General features: G+C 46.8%; 1 protein-coding gene across 3 annotated transcripts in view; it reads left to right on the forward strand.

Moving 5' to 3' along the window:
* Positions 1 to 21,393, forward strand: part of IGSF3 (immunoglobulin superfamily member 3) — a 139,272-nt gene that overhangs the window by 103,110 nt on the left and 14,769 nt on the right. For all 3 annotated transcript variants that reach the window (XM_019528706.1, XM_019528708.1, XM_019528707.1), the window contains one exon: positions 2,518 to 2,922. In XM_019528706.1, coding sequence (XP_019384251.1) covers positions 2,518 to 2,922 — 405 coding nt within the window. The remainder of the gene's footprint in view (positions 1 to 2,517; positions 2,923 to 21,393) is intronic.

Here is a 21,393-nt window from a genome sequence, read left to right on the forward strand (position 1 = left end):
TTCTCCTGTGGCACCTTAGGCCTCATGGCATCTCTGTGGACCAGATGAATACTGTTTCCACTCTCTAGGTTGGGTAAGTGAATCAGAGAGAGGCTGAGGATCGGACTCTCAGAAATTCAGAGAGCCTGCAAGTCTAGCAGAAGTCCACAGGAGCTGCAGGCTGGACATGTGCAACTAGCCAGAGGCCACGCAGGGAGACTGTTATTTGCACTGGCATTATATCCATGAGCCCTGGCTGCTGGTGCCCTATTCTAACAGTGAAGAGGGTCCCTCTCTTTTAAATACAGTAAACTACATCAGTTTAGAGGAAGGCATTTGGAGAACTGCATAAGTTGCAAATTAGACTCAACTAGCCGCAGTTTTGCTATATTAAGTCCTGGACCAGTGCCCAAACGCTTTGGATGAGTGAAGAACCAGTCACTGTTCTTGAAAGCCTGATAATTTTGTAAAATGCTAGAGCTATAAACAATTGGTATGTGCTGCTGGAAAGCTGAGGTAGATTTTCAGCTTTCCACTGCTTACACAGTATTTATCATGAGTTCTGGTAAGATGTGAGAGATCAGATTTTAAAATTATATCATATCCTGATTAGCATTTTGCTTCCTCCGCCTCCTTCCCTTCAATTCTGACCTGATTTTAGAGGGTAGTTCGTCTTGAGCTGGAAATTATTGCTTTATGCCATCTAAAAGTAGGTAGGAATCCTAAATTACAAAGAATGAAAGCCAGATTCTAAGCTGGTGTAAATCAGAACAGCCCCTCTGATGTTGGTGGAATTTCATATAGTATAAATCAGCCTAGCTCTGTCCTTTAATCTGTATCTTTTGTAGCTTTGTGAGGCAGGCAGCTAAACTCATTTCAAAATTGAAGGTTGGGGCATGGAATGGAAGCAAAGGCGGTTCTTGGAGTGGTTAGCTTCTAAATGGTCTCATTCGTTCTTTCTTGTTAGCAGTTAGCTGGGTGAAACTTCCCAGTAGTTCCAGAAAATATAACTAAAAGGTACCCATCCTTCCACCACAGTTCCCTGTCCCAGCAACGTCTCAGCAATTCCTGAGGGTACAAACAGTTTGCATTTATAACTAAGAGGAGCTACAGAGCTCAATCAAATTTAGTGGAGAAAACATCGAACCTTCTGTGCAGAGCTTGATATTTTTTTTCAACTCGATGTTTTTGAAGTGTTTTGAGATGCTAAAAAGAAGGTGCTAAAAAAAGGGCAGGAACTCATTGCTGTGGAAAATGCTGCAGAAAATACTGCAGTCAGTTTGATGAAATCCACGTTCATATCTGCACAAATTAAGGTCTTGTGACCTGCTAGAGTCACAAACATTTTAGCTAAACCAGTATAAATGATGGTAACATCATTTAACAGCATTTTAGCTAAACCTTTCAAAGTGCTGGTTCCATAAGCAAGCAAAAATCAGAGGCCATATCTGATGCCAGAGATATCAGAAGCTTTTTTGTATTCAAGGGTCTGAGGTAGCCGAAGAGTTCACTTGGGAAATGACTACCTTGTGATGCGTATGTTGATGGAACAAAGTGCAGAGCACTTCTGGAGTCAGGCTAGTAAGTCATCTCCTGGCCAGGATCAACTTGTTTTGGCATAACAGTGTGGGGAAAGCCTGCACAGAGTTTCCAGCAATATGCATGGCTTGCTTCAGTGCCTTTTGTATCTACCAATTTGTTTAAAAAAAAAAGTTTATTCCCCTGTTTAATCAGGGTTGTGCCCCTTTAATCCAGAACTGACAAACAAATCAAACATGCTGGCTTCTGTGAGTACATCTGGAGAGTTGAGGGCCTGAGAACTTAAATCTAGTTCCTGTGTGGTCATCAAGAAAAGTCCTTTCATACTTCACAAAACTATCTTGTCCTGAGGAGGCAATTTAGCCAGACTTAGGCTTACAGTCTCTGCTCTGAACAGGGACTGACAGCATGTTTTCCTGGGGAAAAAATGGGTGCTGTTGTGTCTGCTAGAACTCCTCCAGTGATAAGGTGCAGAGATCTTGCAATGGGCAACTAATACGGTACCTTTTCCTGTCATGGATTCTCATTGAACACATTTCCAGAGTCTTTGCTTCCCAAGATTAACCTATTTTTTTTCAGTCGTTACATGGCCCAGACCTCTGCTAGAACAACATCAGCAAGCTGGGTTCTTGAGGTCATTTTGATGAAGTGGCCTCATGCTAGAGGAGATTTTTCTCTTCCATTTAGGGCTTCAGGTGTTATCTTTCCACCTACTGGGAGCCAAATAACCTTTCTGTAGCCAGTTTGGGAATTGCCTATCCAGACTCTTGCTATTGTTATGTGTTTGCTTTCAAGTACTGTTTGACATTTTAACTTCTAATGTGACTTGACAATCAGGAACTGGGAGAGTCAATGACATGTGACAGTCCCATTATTCCTGGGCCATACTTGGAGAATCACTGCTCAGACCATTGCCTATTAACTGCTTTGTGGCAGGCCTCATCTTGCAGAGCTTTGCCAATTCCCTGAAGCCTTCCTTTTGTTTCTCTTTTTCTTCAGAGGCTGGTTTTGCTGTCACAGCCATATCCCGCACTCCTGGGGTGACCTACAATGAGTCATTTGACCTACAGTGCATCATCAAGCCACACTACCCATCCTGGGTCCCTGTCTCAGTGACATGGCGGTTCCAGCCAGCGGGCAGCACAGAATTCCACGACCTGGTCACCTTCACTCGGGATGGCGGGGTCCAGTGGGGAGAGAGATACATGGGTTTCCGGACCCGCACTGCCATCGAAAAAGCAGAGTCTAGCAATAACGTGCGCCTCAGCATCAGCCGTGCCAGCGACACGGAGGCGGGGAAATACCAGTGCGTGGCTGAACTGTGGCGGAAGAACTACAACAGCAGCTGGACGCGACTGGCTGACAGAATCTCTAACCTTCTAGAGATCAGAGTCCTGCGGCCAGGTAAGCGTCTTGATGCTGCATCCTGAGGGTGGTGCAGGAAATCGAACATCCAGCACTTTTATCTTTCAAGCCAAGCCAAGTTACTGTTGGCCTGGATCCATCTGCATTATGGATGTTTCCTCTGGGTGGAGGGTGGCATTTATATTGTCTTGTCTGTCATCTGTCTTGCAAGGAAAAGATGCTCGAAACCTGTACAGCACTAATGTAAGTGGCAGATACTGTGCTCTTCCTGGTAGGCTTGTGAATGCAACAAATGGAGCTCTGAAGGCAGTTGACATTTACTGGTAAGAGTTGTATCTAGTACAACAGTAGCAGGAGGCTGTGGGTCAGGACATCAGTGGGATGGGCATGACAATGTAAAGGGATGGTATGGAGAGCCTGGGCCTGTGCTGCTTCTGGCTTTTCACTGTACATTCAGAATTCATGAAAGTAAAAGGACTAAATTCACTTTCTGGCTAAAATTCCCGAAGGGAAGAGACGAAACCCCCTGAAAATATGCTTGTAGCTCCAGAAAAGTCCTTCGGAAAGTATGTAAAAGAACAGGTATGACTACACAGAAGGCCAGCAAGAACTACTGACATTGCTGTCTTCTTATTTACACTTAAAGAAAAAGCCATCTCTGATCTGCAAATTGCTCACGTTGCTATTCCTACGTCTCAGGGGTACACATCCTCCCTCCTTTTATTCCCCACCTGTTGCATCTCTTCCTGTACCTTAAACCCTACTCCTGGATCTTTCCACCACTGCTAGTAACTGTCAAGTTATCATAGCATCGCACACACTCTGTTGCAAGCCCTCACATCTCTGTGAGTAATGCTCTTCCTGGTAATGTGTTGCCTCTGTATCTTTGCAAGAGGTTTTCAGAAGTACGTTTGGGATATCCACCCTCTGAGTGTTACACTGCTGGACACTCAGTTGGAAGTGCTGATTTTCAAAAATGCAAGGCACCTACACTCAGGAAGTCAGGCTTTTTCAAGTTGGACCCCTGTACTCCTCTCGTCACTAGTCAGTTCTGAAAAATGTGGCTCATGTTAGGCTTTTAGGGCACCAATACACATGCAGCAAGGCTGCTCCAGTGCACTGTAATTACTGCACATCAGAGCAGACTCGATCACATCTGCTAGAGCATGGTAATTACTGCACTCCAGCAGATTCCAGCATCATGTGTATCAGCATCCTTGTGCTGAAAAGTGGCAGCAGGGGTGCTTTAACTAAGCTTGTTTGACGAGCTGTAGTTAAAATGCCCCCACCACCATTTTTCAGAACAGGGATGCTGATACACATGACACTTTTGGAGCTGAGACCTTTCCAAGAGCCACTCTAATTAAAGTGCCCTCCTTCCTGAAGCACATGTATAAACACCCTATTAGTTTCTTTAGTACTTTCTTTCACATTCCTTCTGAGGTGAGACTCCCTACTAGTGCTTTTTTCCCCTCCCTCTTTCCCCATCTAGAGTGTTGCTCCTTTGGAAGAACTGGGAGACAGCCTATAGCCTGAGACTGCAGCACTCCATCCACAGTTATCTCCCCCAGTTTCCCTGCTTCTTCCTACCTTTCCTCCTACCCCCTGTAATCCTTTCATTCTGAACTGAGCTCTTTGCTGTTTTCCTGCCCTATGATAAGTGTCCGATTATCTAGGGTGCTCCTAAGATTGGGTTGGTGATACTTATCATAGATAATTTTCCTGCAAAATGGGCTTGATAATAGATAGCTGCCAAAATAATACGCTTCTCTGTAAATCAGCTGTAGATGTATGAGAAAGCCCAGCTAATGCCCTCCAGGAAGAGAATCCTTCTGTCAGAGTAAAGGGTGGGGAAATTCAAAGGCCATTTGTCGGCTTGCATGCCAGAGCAGCCTCCTTTTCCTCAACACAAGTAATGTTAAGACACCATTAACAGTTGTCTGAGAGATGTGTCTGTGACTTGTGTCCTGCCCTTCCTGTTAACCTACAGCAGCCCTGAACTCTTCTTGGCCGGCTGCCTCTATACAAGCCTTAGCTTTTCCTCTGATGATGAGCCTTTGTGGTTTGGCATCCCTTTTAGGAGATGGAGGGTGTGTCCCTTCTCTATTTCCACTCTCTCTGAGCTTCCAAAGATAGTTTTGTGCTCTCTTGCATTTCACTTCCCTGCCCTAGGCAACCTCCCAGACACGATGCACAGAAATTCTCCCTAAACGCTGCCTGGAGCAGTCCTGTCTTGTGCTATGATTCCATTAGGTGGTTGGGTGATATCTGTAGAAACCTAAGGTCAGCAAGAAGTGGTACAGGTGACACAGCAGTGGACCAATATCACTGCCTGGTGGTAATGGGATTGCCAATGTTGATGAATGGTCTGGCACTTCCCCTTTGTCATACGGGCAGGTTAAGACACTCGATGCCTCCAGTAAAAGAGATCAAAGGGGCCTAGCTGTGTAACAGAATCGGTTGCTTTTCACTTCTGAGTTCAAATCCAATCTGGTTCTGTTAGACAGGCCTGGCCTACAATGACCCAGTACAGATCCAGTATGGCAGTCCCTGACTGTGTTGCTAGTACTCCCAGTTCTCAAAGGCTTCTTTTGTTTCCTGTTTGCTGAGTGCATTATGCTGAGGATGGGAAAGAACAATAGAACTAAGACCCAATTCATGTCAGCCCCTTCCTCAAAGCCAACATGTGGCTTAACTGTTGGCTCTGGAGCTCTGTCAGAACTTAAAATAAGACTTGAAGGCATGCAAAGGACTGCCTTTCCATCTCTACCTTTGTTTGGACATGTCTTATTGTCACTGCACCTTGCCTGCTGTTGAAACAAGGGCTCTCTCTCTCCCCCAGAGGCTAAGCTTGTGAGCTGCTTGCTGTCTCTGTGTCTCTCAATTCTTAGTCACCATCTTTTCCTTTGCACACTCATAGCCAAGGGATGACTGTAGCTTCTTGCAGCTGGGAAGGTGATCTTGCAGCTGGGAAGGTGATGCTGGGTGACCCCTCCCCCCCGCCCGATAGTATTGCCATGCTGTCCAGCAGATCAGATGCATCCCTAGGGAGCCCATGCCCAGAACTTCTGTTGCACCTGAATCCCTCCAGGTGGAGGAGAGTAGGGTTCGGAGGTTCCTCTTGAACACCAATGATCTTCCTACTATCTCACAACATTTCATGCTGGACTGATCTCTTGGCTCCGTCACAAATGCTGGGTCAGTTTGCATAAGATGGGGGAAACCCTTCCCTGCACTGCTTCCTACAGCTCTGAAAGTGAAGTTTGTCCAGACCTGGTTTTCTGCTTGCAGGAGTGGGCGAGACAAGTGGGTAAAATTAGAGGGGAGTGCTGTAGGTTGGAGGTGGGGTGAAGTGAAGCAAGACTCTGGCTAGATGCAAGGAGATCTTCTGTTCCCATTGTCTTGTTGACTTTCTCTTCCTGCCAGATGGGGGTTTTTTGAGTCATGGGCTGTTGAGGAGTGCCGCGTTTCTGAGCAGTTCGCAGATGTGATGTGTTTGCAAATATTAGGCAAGGACAACAGACCTTCTCTGGGAGTCAAGCACATGAGGGGTGGCTGTGCTGCAGTCTGTACAGATGAGGACATTTGAATGCGAGTCTTGGCATGAAGGTTTACAGTAGCTTGATGTCAGTATTGGCATTTTCACAGGCCTAGGTATATTACTGCGCTTATTTTTCTTCTGCAGCTCATGGATGAGGTGTTTTATAAGAACTTGAGCATCAAAAAGTGTTTCATGGTACAAATTCATAAAAAATCTAGATTTTTCCCACTGCTTGTGGATTCATAGAATCATAGAAAAGTAGAGCTGGAAGAGACCTCTGGAGATCATCTAGTCCAACCCCTACCTGGAGTAGGACCATTCCTATCCAGACCATCCAGTACAAATGTTGTCTTGCTTATTTATAAAACTATGCAACACTCAACCCTGCCACAGGTAATGCACTCAAGAGATCCAAGGAAGAGGCAAGAAAAGACCCCCTTTCTCCCCTGCTTCAGAGGAAAGCACCCCCCCCCCCACAGTCTGCATCAGTATGACCGAGGGGTAAAATTCCTTCCTGATCCCAGATGTGACAAACAGTCTGACCCTTAGCAGAGGTGCAAGATCCTCTAGCAGGAGCCTCCAGGCTTAAGTCCCAGCAGGAGCATTTGCACACACTAGTCAAGAACGTGCAAATTGGGGGCATGCTGCAGTCAAGCCCCAATGCTTCTGAGGAAGCCAAAAGAAAAATAATTTTAAAACCCTGATACACCTGGCAGCAGAAAGGTTGGAGGGGTGGGAGGCTGTATGCTTCAGACCCCTAGTTTAAGTGAAAAGCAGAAGGACACGCTGCTATCAATCCATCTGCAGTTGATAAACTGACCTCACAATAAAAGTGATGATAGAGTACTATTGCTGGGGCGAGCTGAATGCAGAGGTCATAAGAATCCAAAATCATTAATGGTCTCCCTTTACTCTTGACATCTGCACGTGCCCTTCCCACCCCTTTATTGGGGGCAGAGGCTTTGATAAGTGTGGGCCATTAGGTACTAGTAAAGGTACAGCAGCCTCCCCATCCACAGATGGATGAATTGATTTTTTTTTCCCCTCCTTCCCCCCCCCATGTCATTCTTGTCTCTTGCCCTTCCCAGCCTCCTCTCCACCCCCAACTCTCCAAATTCCTGTCTGCTTTTTCATGACTAATCCTGAAGCAGGCACAGGAGGAAGAGCTGCAATCACCTCTGTAAATTTCCCCCCTTCTTGGGTTTTGACAGTAATGAACAGTGGAAAGGGAAGTGTGCAGGTGTGAAGGGGGTTGTGGGGGATGATGATAACACAGCTGACTCCAGGAGTCCCGGGCTCCTTGCTGCTTTCCTGAGCCTGGCCCTGACAGATTGATTGACCTGGAAGCCATCGAGCAAACAAGACAGCCAGGCTCTTCATTAGAGCATTAATTAGCAACCAGGAGCTCTCTGGAGACTGCTTCATAAAGTTTGGTTTATTAGGAGCTGTCAGGCTGAAACTATCAACGGGGAGGGGAGCCTGTTCTGGCTGCGCAAAAGAAGAGGGAAGCCAGACCCTTAGTGTTACTTGGAGATCATGCTCCTGCTGGTGAGCAGTGCTTCCTTTCTCATGGAGTCCTGGGACAGCGTAGGAATGAAGCACTCTATCACTGTCATAGCGCTAGGGAGGGTCACCTTCACCATCACCACAGCCTGGCACCTTCAGGCAAGGCCAAAAAGAGAGAGAAACAGTAAGGGAGAAGGGTTGGCATGTATTCCTGGTTGCAAGGGCTGGATTTAGGGCCCCTTCTCTCTAAGAAGGCAGTGCAGAGATAGCTTGTGCCACTGAGAGGCAGCTTTTGAGAAGTGATGGTGCTGACATGCCACTCGGTGAAGTGGTAGAGGGCAGTGGCTTAGATGAGAGAAGTGGTTGAGATGCACCCCCTCTTCAGTCAGGAATCAATAACAAGTTGTAATCTTTCCTGCAGAGCCGGTACACAGATCCCCCCCAGAAGCAGTCTAGGCACCACTTCCTTTCAGGGCTGGAGGCAGATCTGCCGGACTTCTCAACTCCGCAAACCTCAGCTGACAAACACTAAGTGAAGTGCAGAGGGGGGTGCAAGAAGGAACAACACAGTCACTGCAGGAGCACGCTTCCATGTGAGACACCCAGAGCCACAAGGGAATATTGCATTTAAGCCGATTGCCAGGGCACCTAAGCAGTGGGGGTCTTACTCCATAGCTATGTTCGCATGCTGTGGATTATTCCTGATAGCTTTCCCAGTTGTGCTGTGCCTCTTCTCTGTGATCCCCCTGCTCCAGCAATGTTTTCTTTGTGCTTGTGTAAGGGAGGTATTACTTGCCACAGGCTCGCAGAAGGATACTTAGTTTTCTTGGCTTTCGTAGTTCAAGGTCCAAGCCTGGGGTAAGCTTTCAGAACAATATCCTAGACACTTGAACCAGGCCCTGTTTGTTGCCCACAATACCTGACAAAAGGGTAAAGGGGGAAGCAGGGCTGGTGGTATGAATAGCTCTCCTCTCAGATCCAGGTGGGATGCCATCTTCCTTTTGTCATGGACTCTTATTTAAGTCCTGCTGTACACAGAGCTATCCCTTCCCCATTTTTAGCCCCTTTCTTCCAAAAAGCTGCATCTAACATGGCTTGTGTGCAGTAGGGCACGGATTTGGTGGTGAGGGGGTTAAAGTAATCTGTGCGGCGACCTCCCCCTGCGTTCTGGAGGCCAGGACTTCACGCTGGGGAAAGGGGCTGATTAATGGCGACTGTAACAGTGCTGTAGCCTTCTCTCTGTTGGAGGCTCAGAGACTTGCTCCTTTCCCTTAATCACTGAGCTAATAAAACCTCCTGCCCAGCCTCAGAGCTGCAGCTTCTCAATGACCTTCAACTCTTTTAAAAGCCAAAATACAGCAGCTCAGGTGCTTTGTGACCCAGGACTGCACTTTATTACAGACATTGGTATGGGAACGAATTTGCTGCCCTTATAAGCAGAACAAAAGGGTGTTGTTTTTGGCAGGGGGTGTTGGGTTTTTTCCCAAGCCCCTCATCTCCTATGGCAAGTGCAGCCCTCCCAGCCTGTGCTCCCTGGTGGACTTCTGCTCCCAGGCTGCTCACGCCATCTGGAGCTGCTTTCTTTTTCTGGCTCACTCTCAGATTTAGCTCTTCTCTCTGGGCTGAGGCTCCTAATGGCCTCTCCCTACCATGAGCCACCCAGTCCTGTTTTGCTGTATCCTAACCTGCTATCCCACACCCCAACACAGTCAGCTGCACCTCTGGAACCCCTTCTCACCTCCTACAGATGCATCCTGTGGGGTATGTGACAAGAGACTTCACTTTGCGTTTACAGGTAAGGGAACAATTTCTGCCAGCAGGTGCGGAAGTAAAGGTGGGGTGGCCAAGAAGCTGGTGCTCAAGAGACGGGGATTCTGTTTCTAACTCTGCCATTGGCCTGATGATTCTCAGTGCCTCATTTTCTCCCTCTGTAAAATGGGCTTAACAGTATTTGCCTCGTGCAGCTATGCCAGTGAAAATGCTGCATAAGAGTGAGGTATGATAGTATTCTGATTAGTAGTGACAAGTTGCAGGGCTGCCACTGACTAGGGAAGGAACCTGGGAAATATGCACACAGACAAAATGTGTCTTGGAAGCTTCTAATGTATTGGGAAGGATCCAGGATATTTTTGTCCAGGGAAGCAAGTTTTTTGGGGGAAGCAAGTTTTTTGTGGGGAGGAACCCCGTGCTGTATGACAGTGCTCTATGCCTTACTTGGCTTATGGCGGGAAGTCTAGTTCATCTGGTGTTTACTGGACATCAATTAAGGATTTCTGCAGGGTTGGATTCTACCTCTTGATTCAGTGCTGCTCTCTTCTTTGCTCGTGTTGACTTTCCTTGCTGCTATTTAAACAACAGAGCAGGGGGTTGTCATTCATTTAGACTATTTCTCTTTTGCTCTCACTCCTATCTAATGAGTACTTTCTTCCCCTCTTCTTTGCAGGATGCACTTAGAGAACCAGAATCCTTTCCCCCATTAGCCCCCCTCTTCACAGGCTTTGCATGTTGAATTCTTCTAAGTTCATCTTGCATTTCTTCCTTCTATGCCCTTCATCCTCCTTTTTGCTCCCCCATTTATTCCCATAGCTTTTAGAAGGTTACACACTTAATGATATTTGACACTGTCCATCCTCAAAGGGGTTTTGTTTTTATTTGGTTTGTTCCCCCCCCCCTCCCCCAAACATTAATCCTTGACACTCACCACCTGGTGTTAGGTAAAGCTCACCCCTGTTTTTAAGACAGGCAAAGAGGTAGTGAGGTTGTGATATGTTAAAATGCCCCCCCATGAAGGTAGTGGCAGTGGGAAATATACTCATTAGCCCCAAGTCTCAGGCTGTCTTTGTAAACCTGAAGTTACACAGCTGACGTGCCCCCTACCCATAATGTTGTTATTGGGAAGAGCTCTCTGTCTTCTACATCTGCTCCCCAGTGTCTGCACTGTAGACCTGCCTCTGCTTTTCTATTTACTGTCTCACCTGGAATGTTCCCCACAGATAGGAACCATCACCACGTCTGCTCTTCTTCTGCACAGACAAGCTGTGCGTATTTACCCTTTCCTGGAGGTCAGCGCCGAGCATCCAGACAGAACAATAACCCCAGAGGAGACGCTGTAAATCACCAGTATATAGCTTCCCAGAGTATTGACTGAACTGATTTGGTTTGGTGTTCTCTCCTGGGCTTGCATGTGGGCAGTGCCTCAGGTGGCACTGAGTCAAGGTTGTATAAAAATAGGTACGTCAGTTCAGGTTTCTATACCTGGTGGTGTAAATATGAATTTAGAAGCCTGATTTTAGACACACCTCTCTCTCTCTCTTTTTTTATTCTCATCTTCCATTTTATTCAGTACAGCAAGATGGCTAATTCAAAGGACTCTTGCGTGGTATTTCCTGGGTTTCCATAGGTTCCTTTCTGAGAAACCTATCGTGAGGAGGTGTATGCCTGTAGGTGTATGTTACATGCTGGAGATGCCTCCATAAATGAGCTGCTGAGATAATAAAATGCAGGGAACTTGGATGGAAGCACAGGAGACCTTGCAGTCTCATCAGGGCTGAAGTGAGGACCTGCCTAGGTACCCGGAACTCCTAAGTTATTTGTGTAATGCTAAGGTGTTTTCTCACTACAATAACAGCTTTTACTGTCACTCCAACTCAGCCAGGTGAAGCCACGTTAAAAGGCAGCTGCTGGAATTGCATGCATCTGCAAATCAAAGTGCAGTCATAGCAAGCAGCCAGTTCCACAACTTAGAATCACAGTCTCATAGAAAACTAGGGATGGAAGAGACCCCAGGAGGGCATCTAATCCAACCCCCTGCTCAAAGCAGGACCAGCCCCAACAAGATCATCCCAGCCAAAGCTTTGTCTAGCCAGGTCTTAAAGACCTCCAAGACCTCCATCACCACTTCTCAAGGAAACCTGTTCTAGTGCTTTACTACGCTCCTAATGAGAAAATTCTTCCTAATATCCAACTTAAACCTCCCTTACTGCTACTTGAGACCATCAGTCCTTGTTCTGTCATCCGTCACTACTGGGAACAATCTAGCCTAGTTCCATCTTCTTCAGAACCACTCTTCAGGTAATTAAAGGGCTGCCAATAAAGAAGAGGGAAAGTATGAGTCACCTGAGTGTACGTGCACATGAAAGTGCTTGCGAGTGCACACATGCACACTCAGGTGATGGGGCACTCTTTTGGAGTCCTGTTAGGACTGTGGTTATCAAGGGAGAATCTCTCAAATGAAATCTGGGAGTTGGGGGGGTGTGTGTGTTATAGAGAAGTGGGGCTAGAAGGGACCTCCAGAGGTAATTTAATCCAACCCCCTGCCTGAGGCAGGATCATCCTTATCCAAGCCATCCCAAACCACCCATAATCTAGACTCTACATAAGAGTAGTGTCACATGTGTCACAACACAGACCTAACACCTTAACCTGCCACAAGTAAAGCAGGGGAACCACAACACCCAATGTTGTGCTTCTATAAAATGTTATCAATATGTGCTCAGGAGATCCCAGGTAGAAGGCCATGCCCCCTGCTGCAGAGGAAGGCAAAAATGCCCATAATCTGTACCCATCTGACCATGGGGTAAAATTCTTTCTTGACCCCAAATATGGTGATCAGTTGGCCCCTGAGCGTTGTGGCAAGACTGTTTAGCCAGGAACCTCCTAGGAAGAGCGTTGGCAAACCCTAGGCAAAGTCCCCAGCCGTGGCTGTAGCCAATACCCAATGCCTCTGGAAAGATTTAAAAACACCATGACACGTGTAGCAGAAAAGGCAGGGGCAGAGGCAGATGCAAGGGCAACCAGCAAAGCCCAGAAGTATGGGAAATACCCATGGTAGAACATAGGCATAGCTATACCTAGGCCATCCTTGACCAGTGGCTGTCCAGCCTCTTCTGAACACCTTCCCTAGACAGTTGATTCTACTGCCTCCCTTTTCTAACAGTGAAGAAGTTTTTTTGGTTATCCAACCTAAATTTTGCTGTGACTTCAAGCCATTGGGTCTGTGTCATCCTCTCTGCAGCAAGAGAGAAAAGGTGCTTTCCCTCTTCTTTATTGGCAGCCCTTTAAGTATTTGAAGGCTGCTATCATGTCCCCTCTTAAGCACCTTTTCTGCAAGGTGAACATGCCTGGCTCCTTCAGCCTAGTTCCTCATATGGCTTCCTTTCCATGCCCTTAATTGTCTTCGTTTCCTGCCTCTGGACTCTCTCTAACTTCTCCATGTCCTTTTTAAAATGTGGAGCCAGGAACTGCACACGGTATTCCAGATGAAGCCTAACCAGTGCTGCTTAGAGAGGTGCTACCACCTTCCATGTCTTGTCCCTAATGCTTGCTTGTATTGATGCTTTGAGAGGGAGGGGGGAGTGCCACATGTGCAACTTGCCCTTTCCATAGATTTATTTTTTTCAGTTGTGCCAGCACTGTATTTGAAGTCTTTTTAATGAGCCATTGATTAACTAGCTCAGTGTGCGATATTTTTGTTTAATTTTAATTCTCTGTCTGCTGCTTGATGCAGAGTCTCTTTTCCAGCTTTTCCATCTCCATATTTTAACTTACAAGTGATCACTGAGCCGTATATTATTTTCTGACGGCGGATACAGCTTGTGCTGGCAATCTTTTCCCATGGCCTTTATGTTAGAGTTATTTCAGGTTTTGACATGACGTGAAGGCTTCTGTTTTTAGCTTTGGTTTTTTGGAGGTTTGTTTTTTTTAACTTTGTGTCAATTTCTCAAACTATTTTGTCCTCAACTTTTAATGTTTGGTGACTGCTTCCCTTCAGAAAAGTTCAGCTTCTGCTTTTCTAGGAACCTTCTGTTTTTCCAGACAGGATTGGCTGAGGTATTCACTGATCAGAGAATGTGTAGCAGCTCAGCCAGTGCCGCGATCACTGCATTCCTGCCACTCTTTGCACTTGACCCGTAGCCTCCTCTACACTGCCAGGCACATGTTGTCTTGGTTTTATAAAGGTGAAGAAAGCCTTTCTAGCTCAGCTTTTTCAGACCCCACCAAGGCAAACAATGAAAGTTGTTTACTGTCCAGTAGCTGATTAGTGATCTCTGTGAAGTGTGTGGAGGGTGTCAGTCTGTTTCCCCACGGAATAGATGTCCACATCCTATGTAAATGAAAAGCTGGTAGTCAGTTATCCACTGTGCGTGCATGTGTGTGTGTGCACATGTGCATCGCCTGCATAAGCTATAATCCATTGTGTAGCTCTGGGATCTATCTTGAACGTAGGGCTGGGCAGCAGTTCTGCAGGATCCCTGGTGGGTTGGGGAGGATAGCAGGCTAGCCAAAAGTGAAGGCTGTTTCCATCTTTTCGACTGCAACTTACTTTGTCACAGCTGTAAAGGCAGCCCTCTCACCCCAAGAGGTGAAGAAGGAGTCCTTCCATCACTCTTGAGGGCATTTCTGGCCAAGCTATAAGTGGGCTCTGGAAGAAACTCCAGCAAACTCTTCTGGAGCTATGGCCCAAGCCATCATTGAACCAAGAAGTAGGTCTGAGGTGTGGGGCACAGGGGATGGGTCTTGGAATATCAGTAGTAATAAGCCTGTCCCCAATATTGTGAGTGCTTTTCAAGACCTCTGGAACTGAAAGAGGCCTTTACAGATAGTGCAAGGATTTTTGCTCAGGACTTTGCTGTTTCTGCTGGATTTTTCAGGGTTATGGTAGGCTTTGGGAAGGGCAGAGAGAGGTAGTTATTTCACTTCATGGCAGTTCTGCAGCAAAGACCCGAGAGAGAGGACTTTTAACTAAATTTTCCCAAATAGTAGCGACACTCTGTATAATGGAAACCAGTTCATTTCTGGGAGACTTGCACTGCTTATGTCTGTATTTAATTATGCAAAGCACAGGTATGGGTAGCTGTGGATCTGATCTTGTGGTAAGCCTGGTATATGCACATGTACTTAAGTATCATACTTTTATGGCTATATTGGGCAGGCAGTAAGGTTTCCAGCATGTATCATCTGGTGGGGGCAAATTGTTTTAGGTGTGTCAGTTGGTCTTGAGTGTCTCTCTCTCTCTCTCTTTCTCTCAAGTGGGTGGAGTACATTTGTCCATCCTAGGATTGTTTCTGACAGGTCTGGGAGCATTCCAGCTATTCTGCCTTTGCGATTGCAAGTATTATATGTGCTGCATACATGGGAGCAGTGGTCCGTTGTGGGGGATAAGCCTTGTGAATGCCCTGGTTGGAAGAAGTATTAAAGCTTAATTTAATAACTGAGCTACAGGGGAGATGGTCAACTCCAGCTGCTCCTACCAACCCAGGGCCACTGAGAAGGACAGCATGAAGCCCACAAAGGCAGCATCAGTGGGGGTGGGTGAACATGGCCTGCCTGTGGAATACCAATGCTGATTCTGTCGGTAGGCGGGGATGTGCATCTCTTATGCAGCACAGGGTGGTGGGTGCTAAACTCACCACCTCCAGAGGGAGGGAGAATGCTGCTAAGAGAATGGGTCTGAAACCAGCATTGCTGAAAGCCAGAATTGGTGGTCAAGCTACTTTCCACAGGGGTTCAGTCTCCTACAGGAGAGGCAGCAATGGAGTGATTCTCTGAAAGAGTTAATGCCACCTTACTTTTCCAAGGAGCCGCTCTCCCCAGTAATTCAATCATGTTGGCCTGTTTGCAGGCAATAATTCATTGTTATAGGAACACTACAGCAAAGTGACAAGTTAATAATGGCAGTAATAATAGCAGGCAAAGCCTAATGCTATTTCCCGTGCTCATGCTTTCATTGCACAAGCCATCCTCCCATGTTGGCTAATGCAATTTGTAGCAGTGCTAATCCAGTTTCTGCAGGAATTGTGTTCTATTAAAAGAGAATAACAGGAGCAGGAGCTGAGATACCATGTTCCCAGGATCTCGAGGGAGCTTGCCCTGGTATTGAAATCTGTGCCTTCGCTTCATTGTGATTTTTATTTGATGCTCAACCCTTGAAGAAGCTCCTTCTGAACTCTCAGCTCTTCCTCTCTCCCTCCTTTCAACAGAACTGATTCCTGTCCCCACCCTCTTCCACAAAGTGCCTCAACCTGCCCGTCCCCTTCTGCTGCCAGACCCTTCATTTACCCTTTTCTGCTCCCTGCTCAGTTGTATTGGCCTGTCAGCTATCCCAGTGGATTTCCATCCTACCAACTAATCAGTCCATCTGCCTGTCTGCTGCCTGTTCTGAGGCAAGAACTATCTGTTACATATGTGGCTCCCATTGCTACAGGATCTGACCTGCTGGACTTTTAGGCATCTCTGCTTGTCAGGTAGAGGAATCCTCCCTTCCAAAATGGGAGACAATGAGTGACCTGTCCAAGTTTGTAGCAGGACAGAGACTAGAACCAGGACTCTTGGGTCCCAAAATGCCCCTTGGATTGACTAGTTCACTGGAGGGAGGAGGGTGACTCAGTTAGGAAAGTGTGACTATGGCACTGTCTGCAGCATCAGCAAAGGAGGCAACGAGAGTTTGTCCAAGCCTTGGGCAGAAGGACTGTTTGAGCCCCCGCAGATCTGGGAGCCCCCTTAGTGTGACTACTGTCACACCTGCCTTGAATCTCAGTCTTTCCATGGGAGCAGTGCATCTCCAAGCCCATTCCTTCTCTCTGGGATCTCTGGGAGGTAGTTCACAGCTCATGTGCCTCCCCAGCCCTCTCCATCAGCTTTGGAGCCCCACAGGCCATATGTCTGACTGTCACCCTTTGTGATGGGCTAGCTAGCACTCCCAGAAGAAACCTAGCTCCACAAACAATCGTATTTGTAATAATTTAATCATGAGCCCCTGGGTCATTAGAAATGTGAGTTTGGGCAATTGCATTTCCATTGGTGGTTCAACCTTGTATGGGCATGTACGGCACAATTTTCCTTTGTTTTTTGTTTTGTTTTTCCTCCTCCTCTTCTCTTCCCCTTTTCTCTCTCACATCAAAACAGCTAAATTCTGTCAGAGGCTTTAGAAACTAGGGCAGTCACTGGGGAAACCTTGTAATATTTCGTAAGTTCTCTCCGGGAGAGACTGTTTAAAGGAGCACTCCCGAGAGGGTGAGAAGCTTCAAAGTGGGACAAGGCAGCCCTTGACTTCTTTCCTTCCCCTCCCCACATGGGTGAGAGACCTCCTGTGGGACTCCCTGGGCTGGCCTTGGTACTACAACACATTTCTTTCACCAATGCACCCCTCATCCCCACCCCAGGACCATGCATATGTTTGCATTTCTTAGCTGAATTCCCCTCCAGTTTCTTTAAAAGAGGATGCCTCTTTGTGGGTGTCTTCAGCACCACTAATTATCTTGGTCCCTAAACTTTTGGAAGAAAAGTAACCTCCTTCATACATGCAGCATGCCCTGATTGGGAATCTGCTATTAAGTTTTCTTAGCCTACAACAAAAGTTTCAAGGAAAAGGATGTAAGCAGGTTAATAAAGACTTCCCTGGTTTGTGACCTCCTTTGAGACACTTTTATCTGTGGGTCTTAAAGTGCTTTACCCAGGCAGGTATGCTGTATCCCTGTTTTGAGGAATGGGAGTTAAGTGGTTAACCTAATGTGAAATTGGTAGAAAAGTTGTGAATTGAATTACCTCTCTCTGTAATCACTAGACTCCCTGCCTCCAGAAACTTACTTACCCTGGTATATTTGTGCCTGTATCAGTGATGCAGTGGCTTCAGGTGAAGGAGTGATTTCCTTCCCCCCACCCCCCAAGTTCTGTTGTGTCAGCTTATAGTCCATCTGCAGTCACACTACCTAGTGCTCTGATCTGGCTAGTTAACGAAGCTAAGCGGGCTCAGAACTAGTTCTGTCACACTGAGAAGAGTTGGGCAGGTGTCTCAGGGCGAGGTGGCTTCCTGGTGAATTGCCACTGAAGCAATGGCCTCAGATGGAATTAGTGAAAGGATGCTGGGTGCTAGACATCAGTCTCATGAACAAACCCCTCAGCCAAATGCTTCCCCTTTGTGTTTATACAAGTCCCTCTGGCATAGTTGTGACAAGAGTAGGCACGTTTGGCCTAGTATCCTGGCCAAATTCCATCTATTTAACCTCCCTCAGCTCCTCTTGCAGGCTGAGTTGGATAAGGTTACTGCTGCATGGTCCTATAGTGTTTCTTTATGCTGTTAGCCCTTATGTTAACTCCACACCAGAACTGAGTGGGAGCATATCTGATCAAACACAACTGCACTTAATTCGCACCTCACATGCTTTGCATTGTTGTGCCAGCCGTTCGTGGTTATGCTAGCAGACCTGGATTTACCATGACACGTGTAAAATGGTTTCATTGCCAGTGTAAATGGTGCCCCAGAGTCATAGATGCAACCAGGATTAGTGTGTGAGGGCGTCTGTCCTCTCTCCTCATTCCCTCCAGGGAATTAGGAAACATTGTGGAGATTATTTGGTGTTTGCAGATAATGCATACAACAATATGCACATTCCTACACTTGTTTTTCAAGCAGATGTTCTGGGGCCTATTACAAGTGCTTTGGTCTCTTGACCGCTTATCAGAGAGTGCCGTGTGGTTGTCTCTTCCTAGCACACTCATAAGTGGTGCGGTTTCACAGTGCGATGCAGCACAGCCCCAGGGAGACTGCCTCACCTTAGAATTTGAGATCCAAACCCTCTGTTGGCTTCCTATTCAGGCACATCACCCTCTGAAGGCAGGAGGGATGCCAGTGTTAAAAGATTTCAGGGGTTAGCATGTGAAATGCACCCACAGCTCACCCCCACAGCTTACCTACTACACCAGCTAGAGCACAAGCTGTAGCCTATGCAACTTCAGTGACACAAGAGACAGGGAAAGATGAACTGTAAAGCTTCAATGGAAACAAAAAACGCCAGTTCTGTATTGAAATAGCCTCTCCCCTACCCCTGCATCTGAAAGAGCCAGAACTCCACAATGTTCTGGACCATCACCGTCCAATCCACTCTGCCAGCTGTTGTAGAGCTGCGGTCATTAGAAAAGTATTTTAGGTACAAAAGGCACCCTGTGGATCTTGCCTTCTGCGCACCAGTGGCAGGTGCAGTCCTTCAGTAACACCCCATAGTGCTTTCTGTTTACGCTTACCAGAGCATAGGGCAGAAGATGTCATGTCCTGCATCAGAGATTGAACTGAGCTGTTGCTGTTGTCTGCTACCAGAAACGTGGAGGGAAGCCCTCAGCCTATGGTGTGTACAGCTTCTAGGTTTCTGAGACAGGAGCAGAGTTGGTGCAAGTACGTCTTTGAACTCAGGTGTTTCCTAACCTAGAGGAAAGCTTGGTGCGTGAAACATTGTTGCAGGCTGCACATACTCCATCCAAGACAGTCCTTGTAATTTCCCAATGTGTGCCAGCTGATCAAACTCTGAGCAGCTGTGGAAGCTGTAGAGGCTGCAAGGATCAGATAGGCTTGTGGAGCAATAAGATGATGTGGTGATACAAACTCCTAAGCCTTGCCTATACTCTTGCTGCCAAGGGTGAAGTTAAGCTCTTGGGCCTCTGGGAATATAAGGATCAGACTTTTTTGCCAGAATAGGCCAGGCCCTAGAAAAGGGACGTGGTTGTGGAGCAGCAGGTACAATCATTGTGGGTGTTTCCAATGCTTGGTAGTGTCAGGGTACCTATGTGCATACCTGCCTATGGTCCAGGAGTGGAGTAAGTCCTGCAAGCATTGCATATGCAGGAGCCAAGTCTGTTACCCAGAAGTACCAGGTTTTAAAATACCCCATGTCTGTCTACCCAGTTCTTCTCATCTCCTTGAAATGCTGTAATACGGGAAGAAAATTGGTAGGGATTCTTAAACCTCTCTCTCCTCCTTTCCGTGTTGCTAGATATAGCTACAGAATATATGCTCAGAGTATGTCTGTGTATAGACGAGAGTATAACCCCACTGTGCATACAACAAGGGTATATAGAGCATTTTAATAGATATAGGCTACTAACTTAACATATACAGTTGCTATAGCAACTGAGGTTTCCTTAGCAACAGTTGCAGAAAATAATCTAGTACCAATTAAAAATAAACTGTTTGGGAAGGGGGGCACCGAGGGAGAAATAGAGCTACTGAGTATTGCCTTCCCTTTTTATTGGTTTTTTTTTAATCCCAGAGAGTTGGAGGACTGGAGAAGGCTCAGAATAACCCTTTTTTCCCCCTGAAATGAATCAAAGCAGTGTAGTGGGTTTGAGTGCAACCTGTTTGGTGTCTCAGGCTATTGCCCCAAAATGGGCAAGGGGCAGGGGAGGTGCAAGGGGGCTAGGAAGAACACAACCGTGTGAGCCTAAAGCTTCCTGTTACATCCAGGTCCCCAAAGAGCAAAGCCAGGAGTTCCTCCCCTGCCCTCCACGCCCCCTCTCGGCATGCATACCCTGGTATCTAGCCTTTATTAGCATACTGATTAAAGCCAAAGGCAATACAGGCTTCAGGGGAACTTTTAATGTGTTACCAAGATGCATATCCTCCGATGCTAGATTAGAGCAGAAAAGCGTCTCTGTCAAGGGAGCCTCTTTCTTACATTTGATGCCATTGATCTGGGCCTCTTCTCTCCTTGGCCCCCTCCACACATCAGAGACATACTGTGCTTGGCTGGCAGGCATTGGGGAGTGGAGAATGCAATGGACTTTTGAAGTAAATTGTAAGGCAAGATAAGATACTTCTCTCTCTGCAGCAATAGAAAAGCAGCACCATCATATTCTGGTGAATAGAGCTTGTGGGACAGATTATCAGGTGTATAAAACTGCATAGCTGCCTAGACAGGAATGGAACCCAGCAAATCCCTTCCTGTATTTCTGTAGTATCTCCCATTCCCAAAGTGCTTTGTAAATGTCATAGAGTTGCCAACTCTTATCAGCATGTGTATACTAACTCTATATGCTGTGTGCATGCTGGCGTCCTGCCACCCAGTCCTGAAATCCCCCCTCTTCTGGCAGTTGAAACACAATGGTGTTTCAACAGCACTCTACAGCTGTCCAGGAGATGACATAGGCAATAGAAACTGCAAGTGAAGCTTAGGTAGCGATTGTAATTACCTGAACTGGATCTGGTCTGTAGTGCTGGACACTGGTATTACAACTTTCCTGACTGTTAAGAATTCAATAAAGCTTTTCTCCAACATTAGGATTACCTGAAAGGATCAGGATCACTGGTCTGAGAGATGATGTGTCCAGCTTGGAGTTTACTGGCTCAGTGCTGACCAGGCAGTGAAGGAGGTGCACCAGCTTAAAATACCAACCTGTACCATGACTAGAGAGCTCCAGCCTGAGTACTTATGAGCTTGACCTTGTTCAGTGTATGTACCCTGAGATCTAGTTGGGCCCCCGGTGCAGAAATCTGAGGTAGATCTGATTACTGGCCTTGCATAAAGAGGGCATCAGAGTTTTAAACCTGCTCAGAGCATCCTTAAACACAGTGGCTGCTGTGTTTTCCATGCACCACCGCTTCCATCTCGGCTCCTGCCGGGGAGCTCAACTGGTAGAAGCAGTGGTGGGAAGCTGAGAGTAGATGAGGTTTCTTTGGCTTGCCCAGTCTAATGTAG

The sequence above is a fragment of the Crocodylus porosus genome, unplaced genomic scaffold, assembly GCF_001723895.1.
Source record: "Crocodylus porosus isolate Cpor-Errol unplaced genomic scaffold, CroPor_comp1, whole genome shotgun sequence".
NCBI lineage: Eukaryota > Metazoa > Chordata > Crocodylia > Crocodylidae > Crocodylus > Crocodylus porosus.